Below are 14825 nucleotides of genomic sequence, written 5' to 3'. Positions count from 1 at the left end.
AAAAAAAAAAAAAAAAAAAAAAAAAATATTATAATAACCTCTTAATTGAATTTTTACATTTTTTTTTTTATTTTTAATAAGAAGTCATGTTTTGCAATACATTCTTTTTTTTTTTTTTTTTTTTTTTTCCCCTATTAAGTGAAATATAAAATTTAGATTTTCTTTTTAAACATAATGTTATTATTTAACATATTCTTCTTTTTCAATAAATATAAATATGAAAAATCCATTTTGTTTTTTTATTTAGTCAATAAATAAAATAAATTTTTATTTTTTTATTAAAAATTCTTTTTATTTTTGCTTAAGTATCTTATGTTTTTTTTTTTTTTTTTTTTTTTTTTTTTTTTAATATCAGCTATTTTTAATTTTTTTTTTTTAAGATATTTTTAATGTAATTTTTTATCCCTTTATAAGGTGCAATCAATCTTTTGTTAAATTTTAAATTTGTTACCTATATTTTTCTACGTATAATATGTTAAATTTTTCTCTACTTTTTTTAGTATAAATTTATTGTTTATTTTTATATATTAATAAGAATTTTCAAATAAAGATTTCTTTATTTCATTATGTAATTGGTTTGTTTAACATATTTTTAGTTTAAATTTTTTTTGTTCTTTTTTGACAGCGTATTTTAAATTTTTATATGTTATTCATGGTAATAGTATTTTGAAAATTAAAAAACTTTGTTTGAATAGTGTATTTATAAATTATATAAAGATATTTTTGTTTTTATTTTATTTTTTTAAGTTGTTAAGAACAGATTGTTGTAAAAGTATTTTAATCATAATTTTATTGTGCAAAAGCAATTTTTTCAAATTAAAACATACGAATTATCAAAAATACTTAAAAAAAAAAAAATGATTATTCATTATAAGTAAAAATAATTTTTTAAATAATATATTTTTTTTTATTAAATTTTAAGACCACTATGCTCAATTGGAAAAACGCACATGTATATATAATATTTTATAATTAACTAATTTAATTACATATAACGATACTATTTTTATTTTATATAATTAGTAAAAAGAAAGGATAAATAAATAGTTTAATGCTATTTTATTAAACTATTTTCTTAATAATTTAATTTTTATTTTACAAATGGCTAATGACTATTTAGAATTGTTCAATGAAATAAACTCCTATGTGTAATATTAAAAAAATTTTTGTAATTTATTTTTTCTATTAACTTCAATGAAAAAATATTTTATTTTCATTTTATTTTTATTTTTATTTTTCTTGAAGTGATATATCCTCATTTGAAACACACCAGTTAACTAATAAACCATTATTTTTAATTAAAAATGAAAGAAAATTTTTATTTTTGGCTAGAGGTTAATATATTTAAACAAATACATGTGTATATATATGTCATATAAATATTGTTTTTTTTTTACCATCTTGAATAACTTACGTCTAATTGTAATAAATAGTATCTCTTTTAATTGTTATGTTACTAAAAATTTTATTAATAAATTATTAAAATTTGTAGATATATTTATAAGAAATTGAATTTATATAACTTTGTAATTATAACCATAATTGAAATAAATTTTTTATTTTTATTTTTTAAAAGAACCTTATGAATATAAATTAGATCATTTATATAAGGATATAATAGAAGTGACAGAAAATATCAAAAGAAATTTAATAAATGAAAGTAACATAAAAAAAAAAAAAAAAAAGAAAAAAAAAAAATAATCATTTATTAATATATTTAATTTTCAACATATAATAATTTCTAATTACATGCTTTTATTGAAATATATGTTATTCATCTTAAGTATTCTTTATTTTTTTTTTTTTTTTTTTTCTACAAAAATTTATAAAATAAAAAATGGATTATATAAATTTTTACCATATTTTTGTTTAGATATTCATACAATTTTATTTCTATATATCAAAATTTTAAAAGAAATAAGGATACATAAAAAATATAAAAGAGGTTATTATATAAGAAAAAAGATCTATTATACAAATGTGTTATTAGTTTGCAAAAAATTTTTTTTAATAATTATTTTTTTGTTTTTAGGAATTGATGAAAAAGTAGAAAAAGTTATAATATCAGCAATAAAATTATACTCACTAAAGGTAATAAATTAAAAAAAAAAAAAAATGAGTTAATATAAATTTATATAACCATGAGTAAATTATATATTCACTTAAAATTTTGATTTTTGAAGGAAAGACAGAACGAAAATATAAAAAAATACTACATAAAAAAAATTTGTTCTATTTGTAATAGTTTATCAAAAATTTTAGTTCAATATAAAAGGAACTCAGAAAACATATTAAAAAATAAACCATCTTCATGTGATTTCGATGATGAAAAAAAAAATTTTTTAACTAATAGTAACTCCTTTCAAAATAATTTTTTCAAATGTAACATTAAAAATACAAAGTTGGTACTAAAAAAAAAATATAAGAATTTTATTAATATTCCTTAAAAAAATATACTTAAATATATATTTATTCTAATATAAATTTTATATTTTCTTTATTTTTAATTATATATATATATCATTTATTTTATTTTATTTTTTTTTTTTTTTTGAGAATGAAAATAACAAAAATGCTTATGAAGGAATAAAAGAAAAAAAAGTTAATAAAACAGTTGATATAGAAAAAGAAAAAGGTATAAAATAAAAAGTATATATCAAATTTTTCAAAAATTAAAATAGTATATAGTCTAAATAAATTATAAAAATAATATATTTATTATTATTACTAAATTTTTTTTATTAATAGAATTACCTTTTAAAAATAAAATAAATATCAAGAATTCAAATAGTTCAGAACTTTTAAATAATTATAGAAAATTATATAATCCTTCAAAAAAATTGAAGAAGTTAAATTTAAAAAAAAATTTTACATTAATAAATAGTATAAGGTGTTTATATTCTGCTAAAGAATTAAATGACACAAACAAGGACAATTGTCAGAAAGAAGTAAAATTATTTAAATGTTACAAAAGACATGGTGAAAACTTAGTATTAGGTAAGAGGAGTAATCTTCTAAAAAAATTTAATAGATTTTTAGAAAAAAAACAGAAAATTATAGATAAAAAAAAAAAAAAAAAAAATTCAGAAATTCAAGATGAAAGTACTAATAAAATGAGTAGTGACAATTCAAATAGTAGATTAAGAAGAAAAAATTATAAGAAATATCAAGAAGACAATGATTTTTCATATATTGAAAAAAATATTTCAAATAAATTAAAAGATATATTATTAAATACAAATAATACATTTACTACATTTAAAGTGAGTAGTAGTGGAAACATAGAGACTATTATTCAATTATCAGAAGATAATAAAAAAAAAAAAAAATTTATAATATTAAATGAATATGATTATTTTTTTAATAGTAGTACTGATGAATTAAAAGAAGGAACATGTAAAAAAAATAAAGATGAATATGATTATAAGAAATTTTTTTTTTATGTTGGTAAAAAAAAAATATTTTTTGATAAAAAAAAGAAAGAAAAAATTATTTTTGAAATGGATGAAAATGGTTTATTAAAAAAATATATATTTAAGAAAAATAAAAACAATAATGACATATTAATGAAAGTATACAATGAAAATGAATGGTCTGATGATATTGTGGATTTTTGTTATATCACAAAGGATATGAATAAAGAAAAAGTTGTAATTAAAAAAAACAAGAACGGAACAAGAAGTAGAATTGTATATCATGAAAGTGAGTTAAATGATAAAGAGAAATTTAATTATTATAAGAGGAATGTAGAAAATATCAAAAAAATAAATTTTTATGATGATGATGATGCAATTCTTTACTTTTTAAGAAAAAATGTTACAAAAAAAAAAAAAATAAAAAATGAAGATATTTTAAAAAAAAAAAAAGTTTCTGATACAACTCATACCATTCATAAAAAAGAATTTAACAGTTCCTCTTTAAAAAAAAAAAAACAATTATTATTATATAATAATATAAGTGAAATGTACAAAGAAAGTCAATCAGATATTTTGTCAAAGATAAATGAAAGAAAAGATAAGTTCTTAAAAGGAATATGTGAGTTAAATAAAGAAGAAACATATGCAATTAAAAAAGTACAAAAACCAAAAAATGTAGAAAAACAATTAAAAATAAATAACTTTTCTATGAGAGAAAAAAGAAGCCTCAGTAATAATAAAGATAAAACAAAATTTAACAAATTGGATAACTTATTCGAATTATATGAAAAAGAGAAAGATGAAAATAAAGAAATTACAAATAATAAATATATATTATATGAAAACGAAAAAGAAATTATAAAAGACGATATGAAAAACGAATTAAAAAAAAATACATTAAATAATAAAAAAGTCCTTAATAACAAGGAAAAAACAAAAAATATATATGATAATTTAAAAAAAAAAAATGAATCAAAGAAGAGTAGCATGTATTCTATAGATAAATTAACCACTATCATTGCAAAGAAAAAGGAATCAAATGAAAGTTTTGAAAAACAAAAAAATACGAATAAGAAAATTGAAGATTTTGTTTTTAATGAAAATTTAAAAAGTATAAGTGTTTCATCCTACAATTTAAGAGGAGTATTTTCAAAACAATCTTCCAAAATTTCATTGTATGAAAAGAATTTAGATTTATCATCTAAAAGTTTTAAAAATAAAGACAATGGAATTATCTCAAAAACATCATCTTTTTTATCAAATAATGAAAAATGTGAAATTATAGATGATGCATTTTCAAAAAAAAATTCATATTCATTTATTAAAAGTTTCAATAGTAAGGATTTTAATGATATTTCAAAAAAAACTTCATATTCATTTATTAAAAGTTTCAATAGTAAGGATGTTAATGATATTTCAAAAAAAACTTCATATTCTTTAATGAATAATTTTAAAGATAAAGAACACATTATTTTTCAAACAGAATCAAACAATATTATATGTAAGAAATATTCAAGCCATGATTTATCACAATTAAATGGTAATTTAGAACTAAGCACAAATTCAAATAATGAAAAAAATGAAAAAAATGAAAACTATAATTTAAAAGAAAAAAGTGAAAAAATAGATGAAGATTATGATAGTGAAAAAAATGACAGAATTGTATATTTAAGTAAAGGTTTTTCAGCATATGCCCACATGATATTATGTAAAACACAAATATATAGAATACATGAAATATTTTTATTATAAAAAAAAAAAAAAAAAAATAAATTAAACAAAATAATAATAAGTCTAAAAGTATATAATATTATATTTTTTTTTTTTTTTTTTTTTTTTTTTTTTATAATTATATCAATTCTTATTTTTAGCAGAAACAAATATAATAACTAGGAAATGTATAATTTCTTATAATGTGCAAACTAAGAAGCTAAAAATGATGAGAAATGAAAAAATATTTGAAATTGATGGACACAAATTAAACATTCAAGAAATACCAACTTATGGTGAAAATGGAGCAATAGTGAAGTTAGTAACTTCTAAAAAAAATTGTAACGCATTATTAATAGAATCTGATGACCTTGTTGGTTTACAACATCTAGGTGATGAAATTGGATGGTATTATGAAGAAAAAGGTAACATAATAAATATATTATATTAATAATAATAAAGTACATATTAAAAATGTAGCTTTTTGTATAATATATTTTATATTAAAATGAGTTTTAATGATATAATTTTTTTTTTATTATTATATATTTTTTTTTTTTTTTAATAATACAACATACTCTTCAGATGATACAATAGGCAATAAAACGGTAAATAATAATAGAATACACAAAATTAAAAAAATATAGATTCTTAATATATTTTTATTTATTAAAAATATAAATGAAAAATAAATATATATTATATAATAAAAAGAAACTCAGTAATATTTTATGATTTTTTTTTTTTTATTCTAGAAAAAATTAAGTAATCCAAAAGAAATATATTACAAATTGAATAGTAATAGTAATGAATAACTTAATATTACTATTTTTTTTTTTTTAAATTAATCATTTTATATATTTTTATAATACAATTTTATTTTTATTAAATGAATTAATTGATGATTTTTTTTTTTTTTTTTTTTTTTTATAGAATCAAAGAAAAGGATAAGTTTTTTCGATAAAATAAAATTAAACAAATTTTTAGGTAGAAAAAAATAAAACACGTTTCTTTAATAGTAAAATAAAAACTGGAAATCAATAATATTTTCATATTGAACAAAAAAAAAAAAACAAAAAAAACAAAAAAAAAAACAAAAAAAAAAACAAAAAAAAGAACAAAAAAAAAGAACAAAAAAGAACAAAAAAAAAGAGCAACAAAAGAAAATTTTATAATATATAGTTATATAATACAAAATTTTCTTTTTTTATTTTATAATTCTAAAACTCTTTTGCTATTTCCATTATTAAAAATAAACACTATATAGATGTTGATAACTTATATAAATATAAGGAAATTCTATTTTTTAAAGAATTCAAGAATTTTATTGAAAGGTATTTTATTTTTTATTATAATTGAAGTGATTATTTATTATTTGTATTATTTCATCTAATATTTTTAGAAGAATATCAATTTCAAAAGTAGTACTCTTTTTGTATATGTTGTCGTTAAAAATACTTTTTTCATCTTGTTTTCTTGTTATAATTTGTTCAAAATTATCAATAAATTTTATCATTTTTTTTTCTATATCTTTTAATTCTTCTAAGTGACACTTTGTATTTCTTTTTTCTTTTTCGTTTAACATTTTTTCTAAAATATTTTTCTCATTTGTTAAATAGGAATACACTTCAAAAAAATTAATGTATTTTTCTGTGTCTAATTTACAATTTGCTGCTTCCTTTAAATTATTTTTTTTTGTTAATTTATAGTTTTTTCCTTTTTCTTCTTTTGTAAAAACATTATTATTTTTTATTTGATTGAGATAACAATTCATATTTTTTTTTTTTATACCATAAATTGAATCAAAATGTTTTTTTGCCTCCTTATATGAACTAACTGATATATTTTTATATGCCTCTTTATTTGTGAGAAGAAATAACTTTGAATCAGAACTCATATCATATTTCATATCTTCACTTTTTTCATCTAATTTTTTATAGTAATTTTCATTCATAGTATTAGTAAGTAATGTATTATAATTTCTATAAGAATAAATGTTAATAAAAAAAAAATATATAGTATTGATAAAAATAATAAAACAAAATATATTAAAAGATTAACATAAAAAATAAAAAGTGTAATACCAATATAAATATGTAAACATGTAAAAAATGAATATTAATTTTAATTTATTCAATTTTTATATAAAATTTCATAAAAAATAATTTTCTTTAAATAAATAATATTCTTATTCTATTTTATTTCTTTTTTTATTTTTGGTATATATAATATATTATACCTTTTAGTATTTTGTCCCAAATTTTTACTTGAAAGATTTTTCATAATATACATATTAATATTTTCAATATGATCTCTCCTTAAATCATTCCCATAATATTTTATTTGCTCATTGATATAATTTTTCATCCTTTCGTCAAGGTATTTATAATTTTTAATTAGTTCTATAGAATATTTTTTTGGATAAATAAAATTTTTTCTATTCATATGTTTATCATTATTATAATTTTTTTCTTTCATTTCAATTTTACTGTTTTCATTAAGATAATAATGATGTTTCTTATCTTTTTTATTTGATACATTTTCTGAATTGTTTTTCTTTTTAATTGTTGTTTCTTTAATTATATTTTTATTATTATAATTGTCTTTATTATTAACAATTTTATTTGAATAATTAATATTTCCACTATTATTACTATTCTCTTTTTTTTTTAAATATTTTTCTTTTGATTTATAGCTTGAAAAATATTCTTTATCTTTCTTTTCTTTTTCATTTTCTATTAATTTATCTAATTGCTTATTTTTTATTTTTTTCTTTTTCATATTGACAGATAATTTATCTGGTAAATTTTTATTCAATGCATTTAATGATTTTTTATCTGAATTATCCGATATAACTTTATTTGAATTATCTAATGAATTTTTATATAAATTACTTGAATTTGTTTGTGATATTATCGACTTATTTATTTTCTTTATTTTAAACTTACATCTAATTTTTTTTCTTAATCTATCATTAACTTCTGTATTTAATGATATATTTTTTTTTTTTAATTCATTTTTTTCAGAAGATTCTTTATTATTATTATTTTCCATTTCTTTAATAAATCCCTTTTCATCAATTGAAGTTATGTTTTCTTTTTTAACTTTCTCAATAACATTTGTTAATAAATTTTGAGATTTTTTTTCGTTTTTTATTTTGATTTTGCATTTATTTTCTAAATCTTCATAACTTTTTTTTTCTTTTAAAAATTTTACATCGAACGAGTATTTACTATTTTCTAATTTCTTTTTCTTATCAAAAACTTTTGTATTTCTTAAATTTGAATTATATATATTTCTTTGATTTTTTAATATACTTTCATTAGATGAACTTCTAATTTGTTTTTTATTTCTGTTAAAACTTGAAGAGTTACTTGGTATACTATCTTCAAAATTATTAAATTCACATCCAGTTTTATATTTAATGTTATCATTTTTATTATTTTCTTCTTTATTTTTTTTTATTTTTTTCTTCTTTAAAATTGATAGATTTCCATAAATGGCATTAATATTATTATTATTATATACTAATTTTTGAAAGTTATCATTAGTATTATTATCTTTATTTTTACTAGTGTATCTAAAAAATGTATCTTCTTTTTTGTTGTATCTAATTAAATTTTTGTTTCTTAATTTCTTCTCTTCTTTATTCATCAAATATTCGGAAATATATTTTTTATAATCATTTGATAAATTAGAGTTTAATATTCCATTACCTTGTTGAATAAAATTAAATGACTTTATACAATCATTATTATTATTACATTTATAAAATGAATCATTAAACTGCTTTTCAGAAATAATATTTAAAATTTTTATATAATCTACTGAATTTAGCTTATTGTTATTTTTTATTTTTTTAGTCTTATTTTCATTTAATTTTTGTATCTCATCTATATAACTATTATTGTTATACATAGTGAAGTCGTTCAAATTATCCACTTCATTTTGAAAACTATGAAAGTTTTCTTCATATTCATATTTTTCTTGTTCTTTTTTCATAGGTTTTTTCCTTTTATATTCATTTTTTTTTACAATATCATAAAATTTATTTTTTATTGTATTATTTTTTTGTTCAAATTCAGTATTTTTAACTTTTGATAAAATATCATTTAATGAAAACTTATTGGTATCTTTATTCAAGTTATTTAAATTAATTTCATCAAATATATTTTTTTCAATACTTTTATTATTTTCATATATTTTCATAATTTCGTTAAAATTAGACATTTTTAAAAAAATTTACATTATGAAATTCTTCTTATACTTTTTACACAAAAGTTATGTTTTCATTATTCTATTTTTTTTTTTCTTTAAACTATACTTTGATATATTCATATGATTATTGTAATTTCTATTACTATTCTATTTTTCTTTTATATATATATATACCAATTATCAAATATAAAATTAAAAAAAAAAAAAGATGCAAACAAATTTTGTAATATTAATTGGCATTTTTTTTAAAAAAAAATGAAGAATTAATTATGCATGAGAAAACAAACTTATTATAAAGAAAAAAAAAATTAAAAAATAAACTTCAAAAAATAAATAAAAAAAAATGATAAAACTAAATAATAATAGAATTAACATTAAAAAATTAAAATATTAAAAAATTTTTATGGAAAAAAAAAAAAAAAAAATTCAACATATTTACAAAATTAAACAAAGTTTTATTCTTTAAATAATTAATTAAAAAAATTTAAAAATATGCATAAAATGTTTGTTAAATATCATTTTAGAAAATATTTACTTATTATATATAAGATTATATATTTACGCATATTTTTATTATAAAAAAAAAAAAAAAAAAATTGAAAAAAACAAAAATAATAATACTATACATATATATATATATATATGTAGTATTTAATATAAGATGTCGAAAATTATCCATTTTAAAAAAAATATTTTTTAATTACACCTATCAAATTTTAAAATTTTTTTTTTCATTTTAGAAATTATAAAAGAAAGACAGTAAAATACAATAATTTTAGGAAAAAGAATAATTATTTTATAATTTTGATTTAATGAAATATATATATTTTTGATAAATGTAAATTTATAAAAATGATTATGTAATAATTAGAATAAAAAGTATAACAAAAATTGTAAAAATATTATAACACATATAACTATAATTAAGGAAATTATAACAATACAAAGAAATTAATGAAAATTTTTCCTTATCTATTAAAATACACATATATTGTGATTAAAAGTAAAAAATAAATAAATATATAGATATCAGTGAAGATGTATATAAAAATTTATATAATAATAGCATATGGATTATTAGTACTCTTTGATATGATAAAATGTATATATATAGAGAAAAGTAAAAATGCATTAAAAAAATGTAAAAAAAAAAAATATAATTTAAATAAAAAAGTGAATAAAATATTTTTTGTAGTAAATAAAATAAAAAAGACAAATTTAAATAAAATAAAAAACTTGATAAAAATGGAAAACTCTAATTTTGATAAAGATAGATTATCTTTACTAAAAAATTTAGAAGAAGAATCAAACATAGTTTTACAATCACCTGAATGGAATGAAAAATGCCCATTACTAGAAATAAATAATCTTCATGCTATAGAAATTGAAGGAGAAAAAGAAATATTAAAAGGAATTAATCTAAAAATATATTTAGGAGAAAAGCATACTATAATGGGTAGAAATGGATCTGGTAAATCTACACTTGCAAAGGTAATCGCAGGACATCCATATTATAAAGTTACTAAAGGAAATATGAAATTCAAAGGATTAGATTTAAATACTTTACCTGTTAATGTTAGATCATTATGTGGTATATTTTTAGCTTTTCAATATCCTGTTGAATTACCAATGGTTAAAAATAATGAATTTTTAAGAGCCGCTTTAAATTGTCATCGAAGAAATAGAAATGAAACAGAAATAAGTGCTTCTGAATTTAATTTATTAATGATAAATGAGATAAAAAAAGTAGGATTAAGTCCTGATTTTTTAGATAGGCCAGTTAATTATGGTTTTAGTGGAGGAGAAAAAAAAAGAAATGAAATTTTACAAATGCTAATTTTAAAACCATCATTTTGTATTCTAGATGAAACAGATTCAGGTTTAGATGTAGACTCTTTTAAATTAACATCTAGTGTTATTTCAAATTTTTCTAATAAAAATAATTCCTTTTTAATAGTAACACATTATAAAAAATTATTAGAACTACTAAAACCAAATTTTATACATATTATGCACCATGGGAAAATTATAGAAAGTGGAGATTATTCATTAGTTGACAAAATAGAATCTGAAGGTTTTTCTCAATTTCTTAAAAATTCTGATACAAGTTAAAATTATTAATGGATTCACATCCATTTTAATTTAATTCTTTTATTAATAATATTTCACCTGATTACTTTAATTTAATAATTATATATAATAGTCTTAAAAAAAGTAGATGTGAAGAGAACATTTAAAATTATATTTTTTTATATTTTGCTTTGTTAAAATTATTTCATTTTTATTTTATTTCTTTTATATACCTTTTAAAATTCTTTTTATTTTTGTGTCTACTTTTTATAATTTTTTCTTCTAAAATTTTTATTGTACAATTTTTCATAAAAAAAATATATCTTTTTTTTTTTTTTTTTTTTAACTAGAATTATTCTTACAATTATATATAATAAATATATTTATGATTTTAAATTATATTTTAAGATTTCGTTTTTTTTTATTTTATTTAATTATTTAAATGATACTTTTTTTAATTTTATTATCAACATTTTTTTTTTTTTTTTAATTAAATTTATAAACATTTCATTTTATGTTGTTAATTGTTTTAATTTTTTTTTTTTTTTTTCAATTTACATATACTTTAAAGTTTATATTTTTAATTTTATGTCTCTTTCTAATTTTTTTTTATATTTAATTTGTTAATAATACATATATTTTTTAAGAAAAATTATTTATTAACAAAAAATATTTAAAATATGTAATTAATCTTATACAAAAAAAAAAAAAAAAAAAAAAATTATTAGTTAACTAATAAACACACACAAATATGAAAAAAAAAATAAAAAAAAAAAAAAAAAAAATTAAACTAGTCAATACCCTTTAAAGTTAATAATAAATAATTATAATTCTTTCTGTGGTTTTTTATCTTTATTTTATTATTTTTTTTGTATGAATTTATTCTTACATTCTAAAAAATATATATAAGTAATTGATTTTTTTTTTTTTTTTATTTTATTTTTTTTTGTTTTTTTGTATATCTTACTGAAACCTTTCTAGTTAATTCATTTTATGATATAAGAATACTAAGAAAAATTAAATGATGGATTAATATATTTTGTATTAAAAATAAACAAAGTGCTTTTATTATGACAGTTATATGAAAAAAAAAAGAAAATAAGTGGATATGTGAAAATACAAATAAAAAAAAAAAAAAAGAAAAAATATGTTTTTAAATCATGTGAAGAATAACATAATTATTTTTATTTTCATTTGTTTATTTTTTATAAATAATGGTGTAATAAATGCAAACATTAAGATATTTGATAGTTTAAAATTTATATATAATAAAAAAGCAGAAAGTTTTTTGAGTATAAAATGGAAACAATTAAAATGCAGAAAAATAAAAAAATACATAAATAAATACAATACAAAAAAATACGAAAAAGGAACTCCTTTATTTTTTATGAATAAGACATTCAAACATGGATATGCAATAAAAAAGTTTTCGCTTTTTAAAAAAAACAAAGGAAAAAATGAAAAATCAAATATAAAAAAAAAAGAAAAAAAAAAATTTACCGAAGAAGAAATAGAAGAATTGAGGAGAAAAGCTAAAGAAAAGTTACAACCAAAAAAAGAAAGTGAGAAAACAAAAAAAGATTTATTAAAAGAAAAAAAAAAAAAAAAAAAAAAAAATTCAGAAAAAGATGAAGAAAATGAAAAAGATATATTAAAAGAAGACAATTCAAAAGATATAAAAGAGGATACAGGGAATTTTATAAGAACGAAAGAAGATTTTGATAAAATAGTAGATTTAACAAAGGATTTAATAAATCCAAAGGAAGTTGAATACATTAATAAAATTACTGATTGCGATGAAGAATTATTAAAATATGATAAAAGAGAAAAACATATTCATTTAAATTATGAAGATACTATATTTGATGAAGGGAATTATATGGATAATTATGTAAATAATATAAGCAAATTTCGTTTTGATATATATAATTTAAATAATAAAAATGAATTTGATAGAATAACAAAATATTTAAATTACCAATATATTGAAGAAATAAATGTTGATTTTCCTACAGATAAAAGCTATAATATTGAATTAAAAGAATACTTTTACCAAATTGTGTGCGATTTAATTAGTAAACACAAAGAAAAATTTGAAAATTACGTAGATGAGGAAAAAATAGAACACAAGGAATCAAATGAAAGTAATCCAATATATATTCAAAAAGGTAAATCAAATTTTCTCAATGATAAAATAGAAAATAACAAAACTGTAAGTAATTTTTTAAATGAAAATATAAATGAAGAAAAAAAATTGTCCACCTTAGATCAAATACAAAATATGAATGTATATAGAACTGAAAAAAATATAATTGAAAAGTATATGACTTTTGATCTGTTTAATTTATTATGTGAAATTAAAGAAGAGTATGATTATATGTTTGAAAATGGGGGAATAGCTCATTTTTCTTTTGATGAAAATAGAATAAAAAATAAAGAAAAACTTATTTTTTCTGGGAAAAAAAAAAGGGCAATTGCTATGGTTTTCTTACAACAAGGAAATAATCATTTAATAATTAATAATAGAGATGGCTATCAATATTTGCAATATCAGATTTTTAATTTAAATAAAATATTTAGTCCACTATTACATTTGTGTATGAATAGATATTTTAACGTTGTTGCAAGAGTAAAGGGAGGAGGTTTATCTGGTCAGAGTGTAGCCATTTTTCATGCATTAGTAAAATATATTACTTATAATTTCTCCTTAAAAATTAAGCCATTTTTTCGATCATTTAATTTTATGACAGTTGATAGCAGAAAAGTTGAAAGAAAAAAATATGGATTAAAAAAAGCTAGGAAAAGAAAACAATATAGTAAGAGATAAAATAAATTACCTATTAAAAATATATATAATATATATAATATATAAAATATATAAAATAAAATATATCTTTAATTTCCCAATTAAATATTTTAAATTATAAAGTACTCTATATATACTTCCTTATAATAATAATTATATAAAATAATTTATTAAAATATTCTTCTTTACAATTTTTTTTTTTAATATATATATTTTATTTGAAAATTTTATCTTAAAAATGTTTTGCTTAAAAAGTGTTTTCAAAATTTTTTTTTTTTTTTTTTTATATATGCACACTAATAAACTTACTATTTTTTAACATAAGATTTACTCTTATTACGATCAAAACAAATAAAATAAATATGTTATCATTAATATATTTAATCAGAGCTTTGTATATTTATTACAAAAATGAATAAAAAATAGTACATAATTATTATTATTTTTTTTTTTTTAAAATAAAAGATTCCATTATTAATATAAAAGTGTAAAATATTTATATAAATATATATATATATATTCCTCTTTAAGACTGATTTCCTATAATTTTCATTAAATAAAGTTAAATGTATTTTAAGAATATGATTTAATGATAAAAAAAAAAA

At 16.3% G+C, this 14825-nt stretch overlaps 4 protein-coding genes across 4 annotated transcripts; 3 read left to right on the top strand and 1 right to left on the bottom strand.

Moving 5' to 3' along the window:
* Positions 1 to 1101: 1101 nt before the first annotated feature.
* On the top strand, positions 1102 to 6127 carry PGAL8A_00285300 (conserved Plasmodium protein, unknown function; the record flags this gene model as incomplete). The annotated part of the gene is made up of 12 exons (XM_028671852.1): positions 1102 to 1148; positions 1246 to 1334; positions 1577 to 1660; positions 1874 to 1945; positions 2033 to 2091; positions 2184 to 2405; positions 2557 to 2635; positions 2749 to 5124; positions 5288 to 5551; positions 5712 to 5734; positions 5882 to 5930; positions 6060 to 6127. The coding sequence occupies 12 exons, from the start codon at positions 1102 to 1104 to the stop codon at positions 6125 to 6127; spliced, it is 3432 nt and encodes a 1143-aa protein (XP_028528464.1).
* A 338-nt stretch (positions 6128 to 6465) lies between these two features.
* On the bottom strand, positions 6466 to 9356 carry PGAL8A_00285200 (conserved Plasmodium protein, unknown function; the record flags this gene model as incomplete). Its single annotated transcript, XM_028671851.1, has 2 exons — positions 6466 to 7108; positions 7366 to 9356. 2 exons carry the CDS (start codon positions 9354 to 9356, stop codon positions 6466 to 6468), a joined length of 2634 nt encoding a protein of 877 aa, XP_028528463.1.
* Positions 9357 to 10382: 1026 nt separating this feature from the next.
* Positions 10383 to 11456, top strand: SufC (ABC transporter I family member 1, putative; the record flags this gene model as incomplete). Its single annotated transcript, XM_028671850.1, has 1 exon — positions 10383 to 11456. One exon carries the CDS (start codon positions 10383 to 10385, stop codon positions 11454 to 11456), a length of 1074 nt encoding a protein of 357 aa, XP_028528462.1.
* A 1105-nt stretch (positions 11457 to 12561) lies between these two features.
* Positions 12562 to 14241, top strand: PGAL8A_00285000 (30S ribosomal protein S9, putative; the record flags this gene model as incomplete). Its single annotated transcript, XM_028671849.1, has 1 exon — positions 12562 to 14241. One exon carries the CDS (start codon positions 12562 to 12564, stop codon positions 14239 to 14241), a length of 1680 nt encoding a protein of 559 aa, XP_028528461.1.
* Between the last annotated feature and the right edge of the window lie 584 nt (positions 14242 to 14825).

The sequence above is a fragment of the Plasmodium gallinaceum genome (assembly GCF_900005855.1).
Source record: "Plasmodium gallinaceum strain 8A genome assembly, contig: PGAL8A_v1_87, whole genome shotgun sequence".
Taxonomy (NCBI): Eukaryota; Apicomplexa; class Aconoidasida; order Haemosporida; family Plasmodiidae; genus Plasmodium; species Plasmodium gallinaceum.
Note: the sequence above shows the minus strand (reverse complement) of the source record. Positions and strands in the feature narration are given on the sequence as shown.